The sequence below is a fragment of the Lasioglossum baleicum genome, chromosome 8 (genome assembly GCF_051020765.1).
Source record: "Lasioglossum baleicum chromosome 8, iyLasBale1, whole genome shotgun sequence".
Taxonomy (NCBI): Eukaryota; Metazoa; Arthropoda; class Insecta; order Hymenoptera; family Halictidae; genus Lasioglossum; species Lasioglossum baleicum.
In genome coordinates this window covers 14571089-14584918 of record NC_134936.1, presented here as the reverse complement: position 1 = coordinate 14584918, position 13830 = coordinate 14571089, and the positions used below count along the sequence as shown (strand labels likewise).

At 49.7% G+C, this 13830-nt stretch overlaps 3 protein-coding genes across 7 annotated transcripts in view; 1 reads left to right on the top strand and 2 right to left on the bottom strand.

Moving 5' to 3' along the window:
• Elk (Eag-like K[+] channel) overlaps window positions 1-1440 on the bottom strand; it is a 22219-nt gene extending 20779 nt beyond the window's left edge. For 2 of the 3 annotated variants that reach the window (XM_076429511.1, XM_076429512.1), the window contains exon 1: window positions 1149-1439. The gene's annotated coding sequence lies outside the window, so the exon portion shown is untranslated. Of the gene's footprint in view, window positions 1-1148 lie in introns of all 3 variants that reach the window. The other variant, XM_076429513.1, reaches the window with a different exon arrangement.
• LOC143211665 (heparan sulfate 2-O-sulfotransferase 1) overlaps window positions 1-13830 on the top strand; it is a 27075-nt gene extending 13245 nt beyond the window's left edge. The window contains exons 1-6 of one of the 3 annotated variants that reach the window (XM_076429519.1): window positions 11439-11729; window positions 12150-12359; window positions 12924-13084; window positions 13154-13231; window positions 13314-13460; window positions 13545-13830. In XM_076429519.1, the coding sequence (XP_076285634.1) occupies window positions 11574-11729; window positions 12150-12359; window positions 12924-13084; window positions 13154-13231; window positions 13314-13460; window positions 13545-13605 (813 nt within the window). In that variant the 5' untranslated portion in view covers window positions 11439-11573 and the 3' untranslated portion in view covers window positions 13606-13830. Of the gene's footprint in view, window positions 1-11438; window positions 11730-12149; window positions 12360-12923; window positions 13085-13153; window positions 13232-13313; window positions 13475-13544 lie in introns of those variants that run through there. The other 2 variants (XM_076429517.1, XM_076429518.1) reach the window with 2 other exon arrangements.
• Window positions 6969-10517, bottom strand: Nop17l (PIH1 domain-containing protein Nop17-like). Its single transcript, XM_076429514.1, has 4 exons — window positions 9962-10517; window positions 8681-9898; window positions 8150-8604; window positions 6969-8073 (listed from the first exon to the last, which is right to left on the bottom strand). Exons 1-4 carry the CDS (start codon window positions 10484-10486, stop codon window positions 7692-7694), a joined length of 2580 nt encoding a protein of 859 aa, XP_076285629.1. The 5' UTR covers window positions 10487-10517; the 3' UTR covers window positions 6969-7691.

The window sequence follows — 13830 nt, the reverse complement described above, 5'->3', positions numbered from 1 at the left end:
GCCGGAAAGTCGACGATATTCATAGCTTTTCATTATTGGACAGTTCTATTGTTACACGCGTTTGTTCAATGGTATTCTCGATTCCTGGAATTAATCCAACCGAAGTTACACTTTTCTTTCATTCAGGGTATTCTCAGATAGTCGGTGGCATTATATGTTATAATTGAATGTCCTTCGGGGACGGTAGTCGTCGTCAATAACAATTTAAACGGCGGCGTTCTACACCCTCGCAATATTTCTGAAAACGTTGCGTCGCCCGTTAAAATGTTATTAACCGCGTGATTGTCGCGAATTGCAACGGAAAATCGATGAAAGAAAGCTCAAACGATTTCGCCACCGGCAGAAACGACCAAACGATATTTCAATTCGATTAATCGCGTTGACCTGCAAAAATTTTCGGGCGAACGAGATATATTGAAAAACGGTCTCCGATCTGAATCGGTTGCTGGGTTCTCGGAGATATGCGCTTTGGAAATATTCGTTTTAATCCGGCGCTTTGGTAAGCTCGATTACTCTGCCGTTTTTACGGGCGACTCGACCGTGCAGCAACGTGTTATTTCTTCCGCTCGCGAGCACGAGGATGGTTGCATTGCGTGTTCTTTCTCTCTCGCTCGTATCTCGCGTTTTCCGTCTGCCAAATGAATCCCTGTATCGTTATATAGGGATACGAGCAATGTAACAGGTGCGAACAGAGAATTCCGCACAGGATGCTACACGTTTCCAGGCTTATCCTTCGCGAAATCGTTTGTGAAACGACACACTTCTCGCGCGACCGCGTCAGAAATACGAATCGGCAAGGTATCGTTTTAAACAGGTCCTCCCTTTCCGCGATGCGAAAGCTCCTCGTAGCGAGTAATTTCGCGAGATTACGGCGTGCACGTTGCAGTGCAGTGTCACGAATAAAAGTGCTGTCGTTTCGTTCTTCGGAACGGCAGCAATTGGTTCGATTTTCGCCGATAAAAAGCGTTCGTGGAGATAAGAAGCATGCTCGGAAGTCGAGGGGGAGCACGACCCGACGCAATCCGATCCGATTCGAGCGACGATTTTATTCGGTCGAATGGGTTCGCGGTTTTTTAATGGTCGCGTCGACGAAGCGTGAAATGCAATTGGCGGCGACAGTGGTCGCCGATGTGCTCGCGGTTACAGACCTTCTCGAAAAAAAAGTGGTGGCTCAGTGGCCGAGCATCTTAGGCATCTTGGGGAACATCACTCCGTTTCGGTATCCTCGGGTTTCGATGTTGCACGGGATCGTCGCACACAAATATATTGTATAATACAGCGTGTAATGATCGTGGCACTGACAACACGGGTCGAGAAGTGTAATCGTGCGTTCGGTCCCGGTTTCCGATAGATGCGATGCGAGGGGTTTTATCGTCGCGACATCGGCTCGAGGGCGAACTCGGGACACGCGGAACGCTCGCTGGTACTCGCGTAACTGACCGAGCCGAGGGGAGAGATTCTCTCTATCCTGATGGCCCGGGCTCCTGGCTGACTTGCGCTTCGCGCACCAAAGCGCAACATGTGGTAAAGCGTTGAAGGTATACGCTCGCACACCCACGCGCCCCTGCATGTACACCGCCGCGGAACTGTATAACTCGCACACGCACGCGCGCTGATTATTCCCAAACGCGTGTGTACCGCCAGCCATGAAACAGGGTCAAGACACCGAGCGAGGATCACACGCGTACTGGGACCAGCAAAAGTCTTTCGACGGTGTTCTTTCGATAGCTCTGTCCTCTGTCATCTACCCTGTCCGTAGAAGTTGGACTAGGAACACACGGAACATCCTACATGCTGCCACGAGCCACCCCGTAATTAGGCGACCGTCGTCGTAGGGTTTGATCGTCCAGTGTTTGCGATCCATCGATCAGGGGTAGCAAACGAACGGCTTCCTCCTTTCGCCCGGTCGAAAGTGAAATGCACTCGGGCTAATAACGGTAGCCTGCTCTGCTGGCAGGACTTTTCCCACCGGCAACCCAGTCCCTCGCGTTTCGATTTTTCACGAGACGAGGACGAGCACGAGGAATGCAAAGTGCGCGCAATCTCACGCAGTCGTTCTCGGAGCGCGGAGACGTTCGTAAAAGATTATGGTTGGACGTTAACTCGCAGCTAGAATATCCTCGATGAACCGCTTTAGAGATACTTCCGAGACCCGTGCCGCTTTCGAAACAGTTTCTACTATTCCTGCGGGATCGCTTTAGTGTTCAGACGCGAGCTACTTAAATTCGGGCGGCGATCGTGTATCAGCTGGTTCGCTTTCCGAAGATTAAGGATGAAACGAACCGTAAGGTAATGTCGAAGATCGCGTTCCCTGCGTTATGGGAATGGTGCTATCCGGGGATTGTTGATATCGCGTCCATCCGCTGAGCAGGTGCGCAAAGGTTATACGTACTGCCGTATATTCGCCGGTATAAAGGAATTCATTGCTCCTTTGGAACGTTTATTCGCTTGGTCCCGACGCGCCGGGAATTTTTCAACGATTCCCCGTTCCGTAAGAATTTGATTCCATTTAAGCAGCTTTTGCGCGAAAAATCGTGCTCGCTGGGAACGCTTGCGAAAGTTTGCGAGTCGCGGAAACAATTTCGATCGTTTATCTCCGGTGATCGATCGGCCCAGTCTGCGGCCGCTGCCGACGCGGAACATCGGGGCCGGGGGTCGACTGCTATAAACGCCGCCGCGCCGCACCGCGATAAGTGGAATAATACTGCTGCGAATGGAAATCCTGCGGAATTAACATCGCGGTGATTTCGTGCACGGTTTCATCGACTTTTTTCCTCTCGGCTGGCTGCGTGTCTGTGCGAGCGGACGCGCATATATGCTGAATGAAACGTTAACTCAGGTCAGTTTCGTAGTATTGTAGAATATGGCCGCGCCGGAGGGGGTCGATGACTGTATTCGCGTGTTAGTTCCTCGTGAACAGGGCATGCAATCTGTAGGCGTTCCCGATATAGATCGCTGTAGAAAAATCTTGCTGGGTCGCCCCGTTCCGTTTCGAGATGTGTGGGCTTGTCGATACGCGACAAACCATGAGGCGAGGATGACGCGCGACGCGTGACGGTCCAAGGGAACCGGCTTGATGAAAACTTATGGCAACTCCGCACCCCCGGAATGGATAGTCTCTGTTCCGGGTCTCGTTCCGCGAAGATGCTTTATCCATCGTCGGTCTATCTTTCCCCGGAGCTTTGTTCCATCCCGATTTTATCGATCCGCGAGAAAATTAGATCCACGAGGCGGTCCGGGGATGCGGTTCTCGAGAGCCGACGACGAATCGTCCCTGTTCTCAACGCGATGGCTCGGGTTAGCTCTCTCTCTCTCTCTCTTTCTCGAGATAATCAGTAGCTTTTAACCGAGGTGAAAAAGCGAGCTTCTTTAAGCGCGACGCACGCGAAAGGCGGATCCGACTAGCCGGCCTATTTTTCAAGCACGAATCAAGCGGGCCGTGGCGCGCGGCAATGTGCTCGCCGGAGCAGATTGCGCTTACACGTAATATCGGAAGCTTTTGTCGGTCGTCACCCATTTTCCGGAAAACATTCGAACTCATTGATCGCCCTACGGATGCTCGCTCGGTCAAAGTCCATTTCGATCTCTTCTCGTCTTTGTCTCTTTTATTTTCTCGATGGCTATGCCGCTGCTCTACTACCGCCCCACTGCGCTGCTATTGCTGACCCTCGAGCGAGACTCTCCGTCCGCGATCTATTGTTTCGAATCGCTTTTCCCCGCTTTCCGCTATATTTTCGGACATCGACGTCCTGAAAAAAAACCAGATTGTTGTTTGTGTGCACGGTGGTGCACGCGAGTTTCCGGCCCTTCGATTCGCAATTTTCTTCATGTTTTATTCATCGAGGAGCGGATCTTGAAGGATGAAACACGGGCAGATGGAGGGAGAGAGAAAGAGAGAGAGAGGAGCGGAGTGCGCGAGATAACGACGTGGCTACGGAAACAATAATCGATAAAGAAAAAAGTGTCCGTGCTGCTCAAAAATTGTCAGTGTCAGTGGGTTATCCGGGCAGCACGGTGTACAGACGGCGCGTGGTCACGAAGCAGGGTCCATATAATCGATACTCCACTACTTCGAGTACCTGACACTCTCCGCAGGGAGAGCTAGAGAAAAGGAGATGGATTCGGATAAAAAAAGAGGCAGAATGGATACCGGGAGAGGTACCCTCCGGTTTTACCCTCCTGTTTCGTTGCCATCTCTCAGACCGGATCTACCTTCCTTCCCTCCAAGAGGAATGCCGGAATAATAAGAAGTGGTTCGCACGAGCGACGGGAACATTAACGAGTCCGTTTCTTCGGAAACTTTCCCCTGCGGTTGTACTCGATTTTTCTCTTTTCCGTGAAGAAAAAAAGAAACCTCACCTCCGCAACCTTCTGACGGATACATATTTATACCCTCCGTAAGCGCGCACTCCCGCGATGCGTGAAACATAGTTTTCCCAGCGAGAGCACACGAGACGCTTACCCACGTAGTATACGTATGCACGTGTGCGGACAGACGAGCACGACGAAATCGTGCACGCTTTCCTTGGACGTTCTGTTCCTTTTCCGCTCTTATTTCTTTAAAGTCGGTCGACTCTGCGAGAGTTACTGTCCGTTTAATTAAAGCTTTGAAACGACGGTTAAATGCTCCGGCCGGCGTGGCGTTTTGCTCGTACACGCCTACGTATGTACACCGACCGTACGTGTCTAGACATATCCCGAAAGGGACGTGCAATTTGTTTAAGCCGGTGCTTTATTAAAAACTCACCCCGGGCTTCGCGTCCGGGGACAGGAGGTCCGGTGTTTTTAACCCACTGTAGCGTGAAATAGGTGCGCCAGCCCGATTTATGAAAAGCTTATACATTATTCAGGTGCATGCAAAGCGCGGACGGATTCGGGTTCTATGTTGAAAAAGATGTAAAACGATTCCAAAATGCGTATTTATCGGGTGTTTTTCGAATGGCCAGCGACGGCACGAACGACGGCGCGGCGTGTATCGGGATTTCCATAAATCTGATCGTTGTCAACCGTAATTATCGCGTCGAGGATGAATCGACGTCTCCGGGGATGCGCGACATTCGTCATTTCACGTTTCGGAACGCTTATTTTCAGAGCTGGAACATTGAATACGCCAACGCGTCAGTCTTTTGGCCGCACTTCTAGGTCGGCCGAGAAATTGCTTTCAGGTTAAAGTCTCTTCACGAACTAAAGAACTTATTACGTCTTTGTGCAAACAGCAAGTCTTTCTAGGCAAGAATTTATCTCTCTTCCAGACAGATGCCCGAGGCATTGCGAACATCTAATAATTCCTCGAGCGGCAGTGCGCGTTGATTCGCTCCGCTTCGATTTCCCGCATCGATCGATTTTCCGCGATTCATGCGATTCCGGAATCAGCTCGGAAGAATATTTGCCGGGTGTGCGACCGGTTAACCCTCGATTTCTCATATGCAGCGGTAAGTAAACTTGAAATACTTCTGGTCTGTTAAGGGTTAACCGTTCGATGGGGTCCGAGCGGCTGTAGCTCGCCGATCGAGGGTGAAACTATCGAGGTGGTGTCTGTATCGAGGGTAAATGGGCCGAGTTCGGTGGCACGGCAAATGGCCCGATGACGTGTAACGTTTGTTAGCGGACCTGAGCCGGGTTCCGTCCGTGCACCCCGATTCTCCTCACTGGTGCCAGGTGCGATGGCCGAGCGAACGGTATAACGGTGTAACGACGCGAACGGCTGCCGCATTGCCGATGTCGTGCCTGCCGTAACTACGGTACGCGGGGTACGTGTACCCTCGTGCACCCACGCCGCCGACCTCTGACTCTCTCAAGGGGTGGACGACTTATCGACCTGGTGCAAGTCAGGCCTACCACCTTTATCTCATCGGTACTCGAATCGTGAAATCTGGTACGCGAGTACTCGATCTCTCGCCGTTTTTTCCCTCGAGCACATATCGGTCGAACGATCGATTTTAAAAGCAGAGCGGCGTAGCCACCACCGGGATACCGCCGTAGCGAGGTGGAATCTCGTTCGACGCCTGTCTAAGACGCCCGAGGAGTTTTCGGGTATCGAAAGATCCCGGCGATGCGCCTAGAGTAGTCTCTTGCATTCTACTCTGCTGTGGTCCGAGGCTTGCGCCCCCGATAGCGGGGGCGTACCTTCGCAGTGTTTGACGAGAGACCCTTGTCCTTCTAGGTCGTCTCTTAGAGTGTTAGCGAATCAGGCCGCGACCCCGTCGCCGACGCCGACGCCGCCACCGCCACCGTCGACATCATCGTCGACGTCGCGAGCCTCTGTGCTGGTGGTTTGCAACGCGAAATTAGAACGTTGCATTCGTGAGGGTCGTCGCTGTCTCGCCCCGTGCCCGCGTTTGCGTCGAGCTAGGCCATCAATAGGAATAATACGAGGAACCATGCGATGCAGCTCCGGCATAGGTAGACGCGGGTGTAACGACCTTACACCCCCGCAGGTAGCGAGATCGATGGGCTCCAACTCCGGGCAAAACCTCTCGTCTGCAGCTCCCACCGTGCCGTGGCCCGACTGCCTCGACCTATGCCTGTACCTGTACCCCTGTGCCTATTGCCGGTTAGCAAGCCGACTGGCTGACTGTGGATGGCTTGTCCCACTTTTCTACCAAGTAGCCGTACTTTGGTCTGCGTCTTACGACCGCTATTCATCGGCTAGATGACCGAACTCGCAGTCTTCCGCACATATGTATAATAGTTCCGTTTCTAAGCTGCAATCATCCGACCTGTCGCTTTTAAATGATTATTGCCGAGATTATGGGTTCAGGAGTTCAGGATTCGACGGATCAATGAAAATATCCATTTAAACAGTGTGACTTTCTATTTTATTTCTCTTTTCTTGTTATCAGCAGGAAATAATACGCTAATACTGGCTGCTTCGCGTGCACATTGATACGGCAAACACTTCACTGGTAAAACGATTGCGTGTTTACTTGCAAACGAGGACATGCGGTTTAATAATCATCGAGCAGTCCGTGAGAGGTCAGCTTATTGTAAGGTTGCGTTTATTTTAAATGCACTGCGCATGTATAATCGTGCGACGGTCTGAAAAACGTCTATATAAAAATTTCTCTCTAAAATTTTCATTCTATAAAACGGGTCGCGCATCATCCCGAATCGTTTTATCGCGCGACGCGAGACGATAAATGATAAACGATAGGCTGGCTCTCGATTAGCCGAACATAATCGAACGACGTCGTCGACGCGTTCCGCCGAGAAACGTTACAAATTTCGAATGGATAGCGCGCGAAATTTTGAAAAGAGAATCCGTCGAACGCACACCGCCCGCGCTGTATCGATCGATCGCGTGCAACGTTTATAAATATAGGACATAACATTTAATGGAATAAGATCATTACCTCTGAACAGTTACAACTAAAAAGCTATTTCTAGAGACAACGTTTCCGGTGCTGTCTTTTCCCCCGCGATTCTATCCGCTCCCCTAAATAACACAGATGTACAATTTCATTGATTCACAATCAATCGTGACGACTGCAATTTTCTCGTGCAGTCGCAGCTCGTTTTTAGCGCGCTGGTTAATTGCTAAAAAAAATTATCACATAATTCTAAATAAAACTCTACGATTTCATTTCTCTTTTTTAACGATCGGGTTTCTCGCTTCCCGATCGGACTCCGCTTCGCGATCTTTGCCTGGTTTAAAATTATCACATACGCGGGTTACGACGATTGGACAGGATCTACATGTCCAAGTCGAATATTAGATCGTTCTTGAACTCCGCCGTGATCGTATCCTTCGCGATCCCCACCGAGCTGTCGTCGTGGATCTCGTTAAACGTGTCCACCCCGATGTTCGATTTTCGTTTCGCCATAGTACGGTTGTCACCTTCTCCCTTCTTGATCTCGATATTGGCAGTTTTCGGTTGGGCCGATTGTTTCTCTCGATTAAGAATAGGTTTCACAGTCTCCGAGGGCTCGGAGCTCTTAGTGCACGTCTTGTATTTGTCTCTCTCCTCCGTTTCCGAGTTCTCGCTCTCGCTCATTCGACGTTCGTGCGCGCGTTTCTTGTTCCGCAATTTTCGCTGGTTCTTCTTTCGCTGGCCGAGGATGCTGGAGTTCGATCTAGAAAAACGAAATCCGTTGAACATCCCTGCCGGAATGTCGATAATCTTCTGCGAATGTATTCCGCGAATGGTACCTGAACAATTGCCGGGACACCACGTCGTTGAATCGCACCGTTTTCTTCAGACTGGAACAGTCCGATTCGGAATTGATGTCCTGGACCGAGTCGTAATTGCAATCTATCGACGACATCGGCATTCCGTTCTCGTCGGCGCTCGATTCAGACACTGAACGCGAAAATCCGTGAGTACGCCGCGATTTTAGAATACCTTTCGCGAATGTACCCGTACCGCTAGGAAGACTATTACTTGTCAACTCGTCTCCGCTGCTCTCTGAAACAGATCTAGCTTTCGTCATGGCGAATCGCCGACTCTGTCGACGCTGCGTAGCTTTCGTAATCTGTTTGCTGTCTTCCCTGTGGTCGTCGTCGTCGGAATCGCATTGATTCGAACTGATGCTAATCACGACACCGTCGTCCTCCGCTTGCACCTCGATCGTCCTCTCCTTTTCCGGCTCGCTGTCTTCTATCTCCTGCAACCGAACGTAATTCAAATGATAACAGCTCCACGATAGTTGGACTACGATAGCTTATCGATCGAGAACCTACCGTCAATTCTTTCAGCTGATTCTTAAAAGACGTCGCTGTGGGGAAATCCCTTTCTTCCATAAATTCCTCGCTCGTGCCGACGTAATATCGCGCCAGATCTTCCGTGTTCCTCAGCGTGACGGTGAACACAACGTTGTTGTCCCACGGTTCGATAACGAGAGATTCGGGCTCCACGGAATCCTTGTATATTTTCAAACAGAACGAGTAGTGCTGCGGAAAAAATCCTGCACCGACGGACGTTAACGTGGCGTGTATACCTAAATTATTTTGCAAAATTCTATGGCGAATGGAATTCGGATCCACGTTCTTTACATTTATAATGATGGCTAGTTGATTATCGTATATATTACAAGTAAACGCTGGCAGTGAGTATTTAATGCTAGGATTCGTAAATGCGTCCGTGGTCTCTATACTACTAGTCCGTAGCGCCGTATCACCACAATCATTCGCGTGTTCACATTTTTCCTCGATTTTCGGAGTCGCGAACACTGTCTCGCACTCTTCGACCAATTTCTTGTCGGATTCGTGCGGCGAGCTCTGCTCCGAACAATCCTCCACAGAATCCGCGTGATACAGCGGTATGGGGCTCCCGTGATCGCTGTCCACGCCGCTGTCCTCTCTGGTGTCGGATGATGACACCATAGGTGGAATGACTGGCAGCGTAACAACCAGCTTCTTGTACTTCGGATCGAACTTGGCAGTGCCGTTGTCAGGGTCCACACGGTAGGGCAACGGAAGGTCCAATAAATACATTGCTGGCTTTTCGCTTTTGATGCTCAGGAAACGTTCTTGCACGTCCAGAGAAGCATCGGTAGCAGTTTTGAGCAGAGGCAGATCTACTTCCACTATTAATCTCTTAGGCACCGTAGCATTCATTTTCGCGTCTCTGCTTGTGGAGAAGTCTTCCAGCTCGATGCTCGACTGGTGCTTGATGGAAAACTTTGGAGTGGCGTACTTATCGGTGGAGTCTCTGTTGCACTCCTGCTTCTCCTGGTAGTACGTGCTAGGTGGAGGCACGCGCTGGGGCTTCTTCTCTAACCTCTTGGTGTGTTGCTCCCTCTTTTCATCGTAGTCAGCCATCAGCTTCTGATAAATTTCTGGCTCCATATCCAACTGTTCCTTGGCAGGTTCCTTGGAAGGCTTTCTGATCACCGTAGGCTGGGACACTCCTTTGTAGTTCATCTTTGGAAATCTGAGATTCTTTCTGTCCAATTTCACCTGAAGTGGGACACTAGACAATTAAAGGGCTCTCGGGATGACGAGAGACGCGAATGGTCTTACCTGAAAGTTGCTCTCGACACCGTCCATGGCCGTGTTGTTGACAATCTCGCGGAAACGTCCGTTTTTCGAGGCTAGATAAATAGTGTCGGGATGGAAAACCACGTCGAACACCATGCAACGCACATTCTTCTTGTCAAGGTCGTCCCGCGGCGGTATCAGCGTGTAAGGGATGGACCATTGCAAGCCTCGATGACCTTGCTCGTACGAGGGTTGACTGCTCGGCCGTGCCACGATGTCACTCTTGCCAATGTTCAGGAAACATTTCCTGTTTCCATTGACGCTGGTTTTAATGACGTAACCGGGCTCCGGGTTAACGAACGTAACGTCGACGCCCCGCTCCTTCTCCAACTGCGTGATCTCCTTCTCGTAGAGCTTCCTATTTTCCGGATCGGTCACCTCCTCGGCGTACTCTATCAGCAATTTCCGGAACTCCTCTTTCTTGAGGCACTCCGACAACGTTTTCAGCTCTTCCTTGGTCACCTCCAATTCTTCCCAGTCTTTTCTACGTGTTTCGTACGCGTCCATCTTACGAAATGATGTCGCGTGTTTACAAATAAACTCGTCGGTAGAAAGATCGCGAAGCTCTTCTGTACCACGTGGATGGCTGCGCCAACTACGCCGGCCGGTCGAACGACGGTCAAACGCGGAACTTACAAACGCCAAATGGCGTGAACGCCATCTCGTCTTCTATTCGACTGTCGGATGACACCCTTTTCTCGATGAATCCAAGGAAACCCTGAAACCGAACAATCTCGTAAGGTTTCCTAGGGAACGGTCCCTTCGTGTCGCACCTTCGAGTGACACGGACAAGCACGAGCCCGACGCTGACGCGCTTCGAAAGTCTCCTAGCCGCATATTTGAAATGCCATTGAACCGATGCATCCGTAGCGAGCACCGAGCCTGCATCGGCGGAGCAGCGAAGGTCGATAGGAATCATCATCGGTCACCATTCAGATCCAGCGGCCTTTCACCGTGCTCGACTCGCTGCCGCGCGCAAAACGCGCGTATGCACCGCGACAGGTTAACCCTTCGCAGTCGGAGCTATTTCAACTCGAAAATGAAACATGTAACACCTCTTCCGATATTTAAATGTTTAGTAATTGATTACATACCTAATAATCTAAACAATATTCTAAAGCTCATTGAAATCGGACAGGACCCAAATCATCGGCAACTTTATCAAATCGATAAACTCGGAGCGCTAATCAGTTAATGAACGTTGGGGCTCCGGTTAAATCGGGACTATTCCCTGAAGAAACTGGTCTATGTCTCGGGCGTCCGACAGGAACAATTAATTGATTAGGATCTCGCGAACAATTAGCTCGGAACCGTTTCTCGTTCGCGATTAAGTAACCGCGCACACGTTGGAAAAGCGGAGTTTCCCTTTTCGCGGGCCGCTCTCGAGTTGGTGGGAGTTTGGCCGAAGATGTGGGGATCAAGCGGTACGAAGTGTCTGACCCACTGACATTCTCTTCAGTTTCTTAGCAGTCGCAAACGCCGATAATTCGTGACTGGGAAGTTCGATGTCGGTGATCAGGATCACTGGTCGAATATCTCTGAAAGGGAAAGGATAGCGGCGCGCAGCAGGAACGATCGAAATTTTCTCGTTGACATGCGTGTAAACAGGAGATTCCTGACCAGTGTCGCCGTTTGCTCGACAGTGATCTTCGTCGTTTTTCGATCGAGACTGACCATACAGTTCGCGAACGATCCGAAGACCCACGCGGAAAAACGATCCGCGGGACGGCGACCGATCGATAAAGACCAGGTGAATTGCGTCCATTTAATTCGAGCGGTTTCGTTGTACATTTAGCCCTTTGCACTCGAAAATTCTATAAATTGCTAAAACTTCAAATGTCGTATGAGAAAACAGGTTTAATTTCGTGAGAATATTGTATAAAAAAGATTACATAGAATAAAAATCTTCTAGTTTGATTTCGGAATTGAAACTGCTTCGAGTCCAAGAAAGAGCTTCAAGTAGCATTTTTCGAAATCAGACCGCGCTGCTCGAGATCGCGCCGTGCCCGACGCAGTGAAAGTATGACGCAGCGATGGAGAGGATCTAATTATTGGAAAGTGATATTTTCCCGTCGCGTGGAAAACTAGATTGCCAGACGTCGCGCGAAACTAACACCGTTCCTTGTTGGGTGAGATAACGATTGTCTCTGAGATATGATTTATTGTGCAGACGTATCGATATGTGACACCGTCCCTGGCGGAGCTGGGTCCTCGTAGACGTGTGCCAAGAACGAACACGGATATCTTGATGTTGACACGAGTTCCTAACGCTGGAGCGGAACTATTGGTCCTGATTCTGCAACGTCTGCAGGGGTACAATGCTTTCAAACATATAAGGTTGCCGCCCGGGGATCACAGGCTTTTGTCGTCTCTGCAAGAGGTAAGTCTACACTGGAGAACTTGCATAAATTTCATTGTCGTGCGTCGATCGTCGGTGTCGGAATCGTTGCGGAATCCGAACGTTGCCCTAAATAGCGATACTCTTCGGAATAGCGGAGGATCGATCGAACGGCGAACGTTTAACGCCGGGAACATGAATCAGCTGCTGATTCATTGATCGCATAAATCTGCGGCCGGTTTAATCACGGCATGGTCGTTGCACTTTGCATTCACGTCAAACTCGGTTTTCGGTGTTGCAATCGAAGTTGCACCGGCTCCCTCGTTAAAGCGATGGGGAACGGGAACTCCAATTTGGAGCGTACCTGTCCGTTGCGTTGCACGCGCGAACTAAGTCGCGAGAGTCAATAAATATTAAAAGATTCAATGTATTTGGAGTACGGCGATCAATCATTCTGACAGGTTGAACCCCGTATAGCCGCGCTGTCGGCTGCCTCGTATAACAATTTCATGCGCCGCGGTGAGCAATGGTTACCGAACTGGTTCCGTAGTCGATCGGATCGATTAAATCATCCTAGTCGATGTTTTATAATGGTATATTTCACAGGAGTTGCTGGTGGAAGAGATTACGAACATCGTGAGGCAGGAGGCGATACCTCTGAGTTTCGACGGAGACGTCAGGTTCTTGAATTTCTCCAAGTTTGGCCGACAGCCCCCATCGTTTATCGCTCTCGTGAGAAATCCCCTGCACGCTCGAAACTTACAGAGGTAAGAACAGTTGCCTGTTCGTAGCGCTAACGATCCAACGCGTATCACGATTTATCTCTGCTGTTACAGGTACCACGAAAAAGGAGAAAAATTAGGACTCGAAAGTAGAGCCATCCCGATGTTTTGCGGACAAGATGCACGATGCGCGTAAGTACCATCGAAGCGTAAGTACTTTTCGCGTTGCGCGAGTATAAGAATACTGGGACCTCGCGAAATGTGTAATTTATAGGGTGACGAACAACAAGTGGGCACTGCAGCGAGCCAAAGCAAATATTATCGAATGGTATCCAGTCGTCGGTATTCTAGACTGCATGGAGCAATCGATAAACGTATTGGAACAGAAATTTCCATATTTTTTTCGCGGCGCTAAACATTTGTACGAAACGATTCGTAAGTATATGTACGAAGCGAATACCTTTCGATAGTTTTGATTTTAATCGTTCTGATCTTCGTTGTCTAGGACCGAAAAGGAAGTACGCTTCCGGTATACCTTACGCATTAGACCCACGAGAAAGAGATAATCTAATGAAATTCTTCGAAGACGAACTAGAATTGTATCGATGGTTAAAATCTCGACTGTTCAACGAGACGCTGAAGAGCGTTGTGGGAACTTGACACCCGCAGGTACCCGCGCGACAAATGGGCAATTACAAAATCTCACCAAAGATAATTTTTTATAAAATCTATCACAGTATTTTTTTTATCGATGAGAGGGAGGCTGAAGAAATTAAAAACAAGAACAAATA

What these genes read in the sequence shown, in the direction of transcription:
- Nop17l (XM_076429514.1), bottom strand. Translation starts at nt 10,486, where the DNA reads ATGGACGCGTACGAAACACGTAGAAAAGACTGGGAAGAATTGGAGGTG. An exon ending in ATCAGCTGAAAGAATTGACG is followed by an intron (nt 8,605 to 8,680) that starts GTAGGTTCTCGA and finishes GTTCGGTTGCAG; the next exon opens with GAGATAGAAGACAGCGAGCC. An exon ending in GTGTCCCGGCAATTGTTCAG is followed by an intron (nt 8,074 to 8,149) that starts GTACCATTCGCG and finishes TCGTTTTTCTAG; the next exon opens with ATCGAACTCCAGCATCCTCG.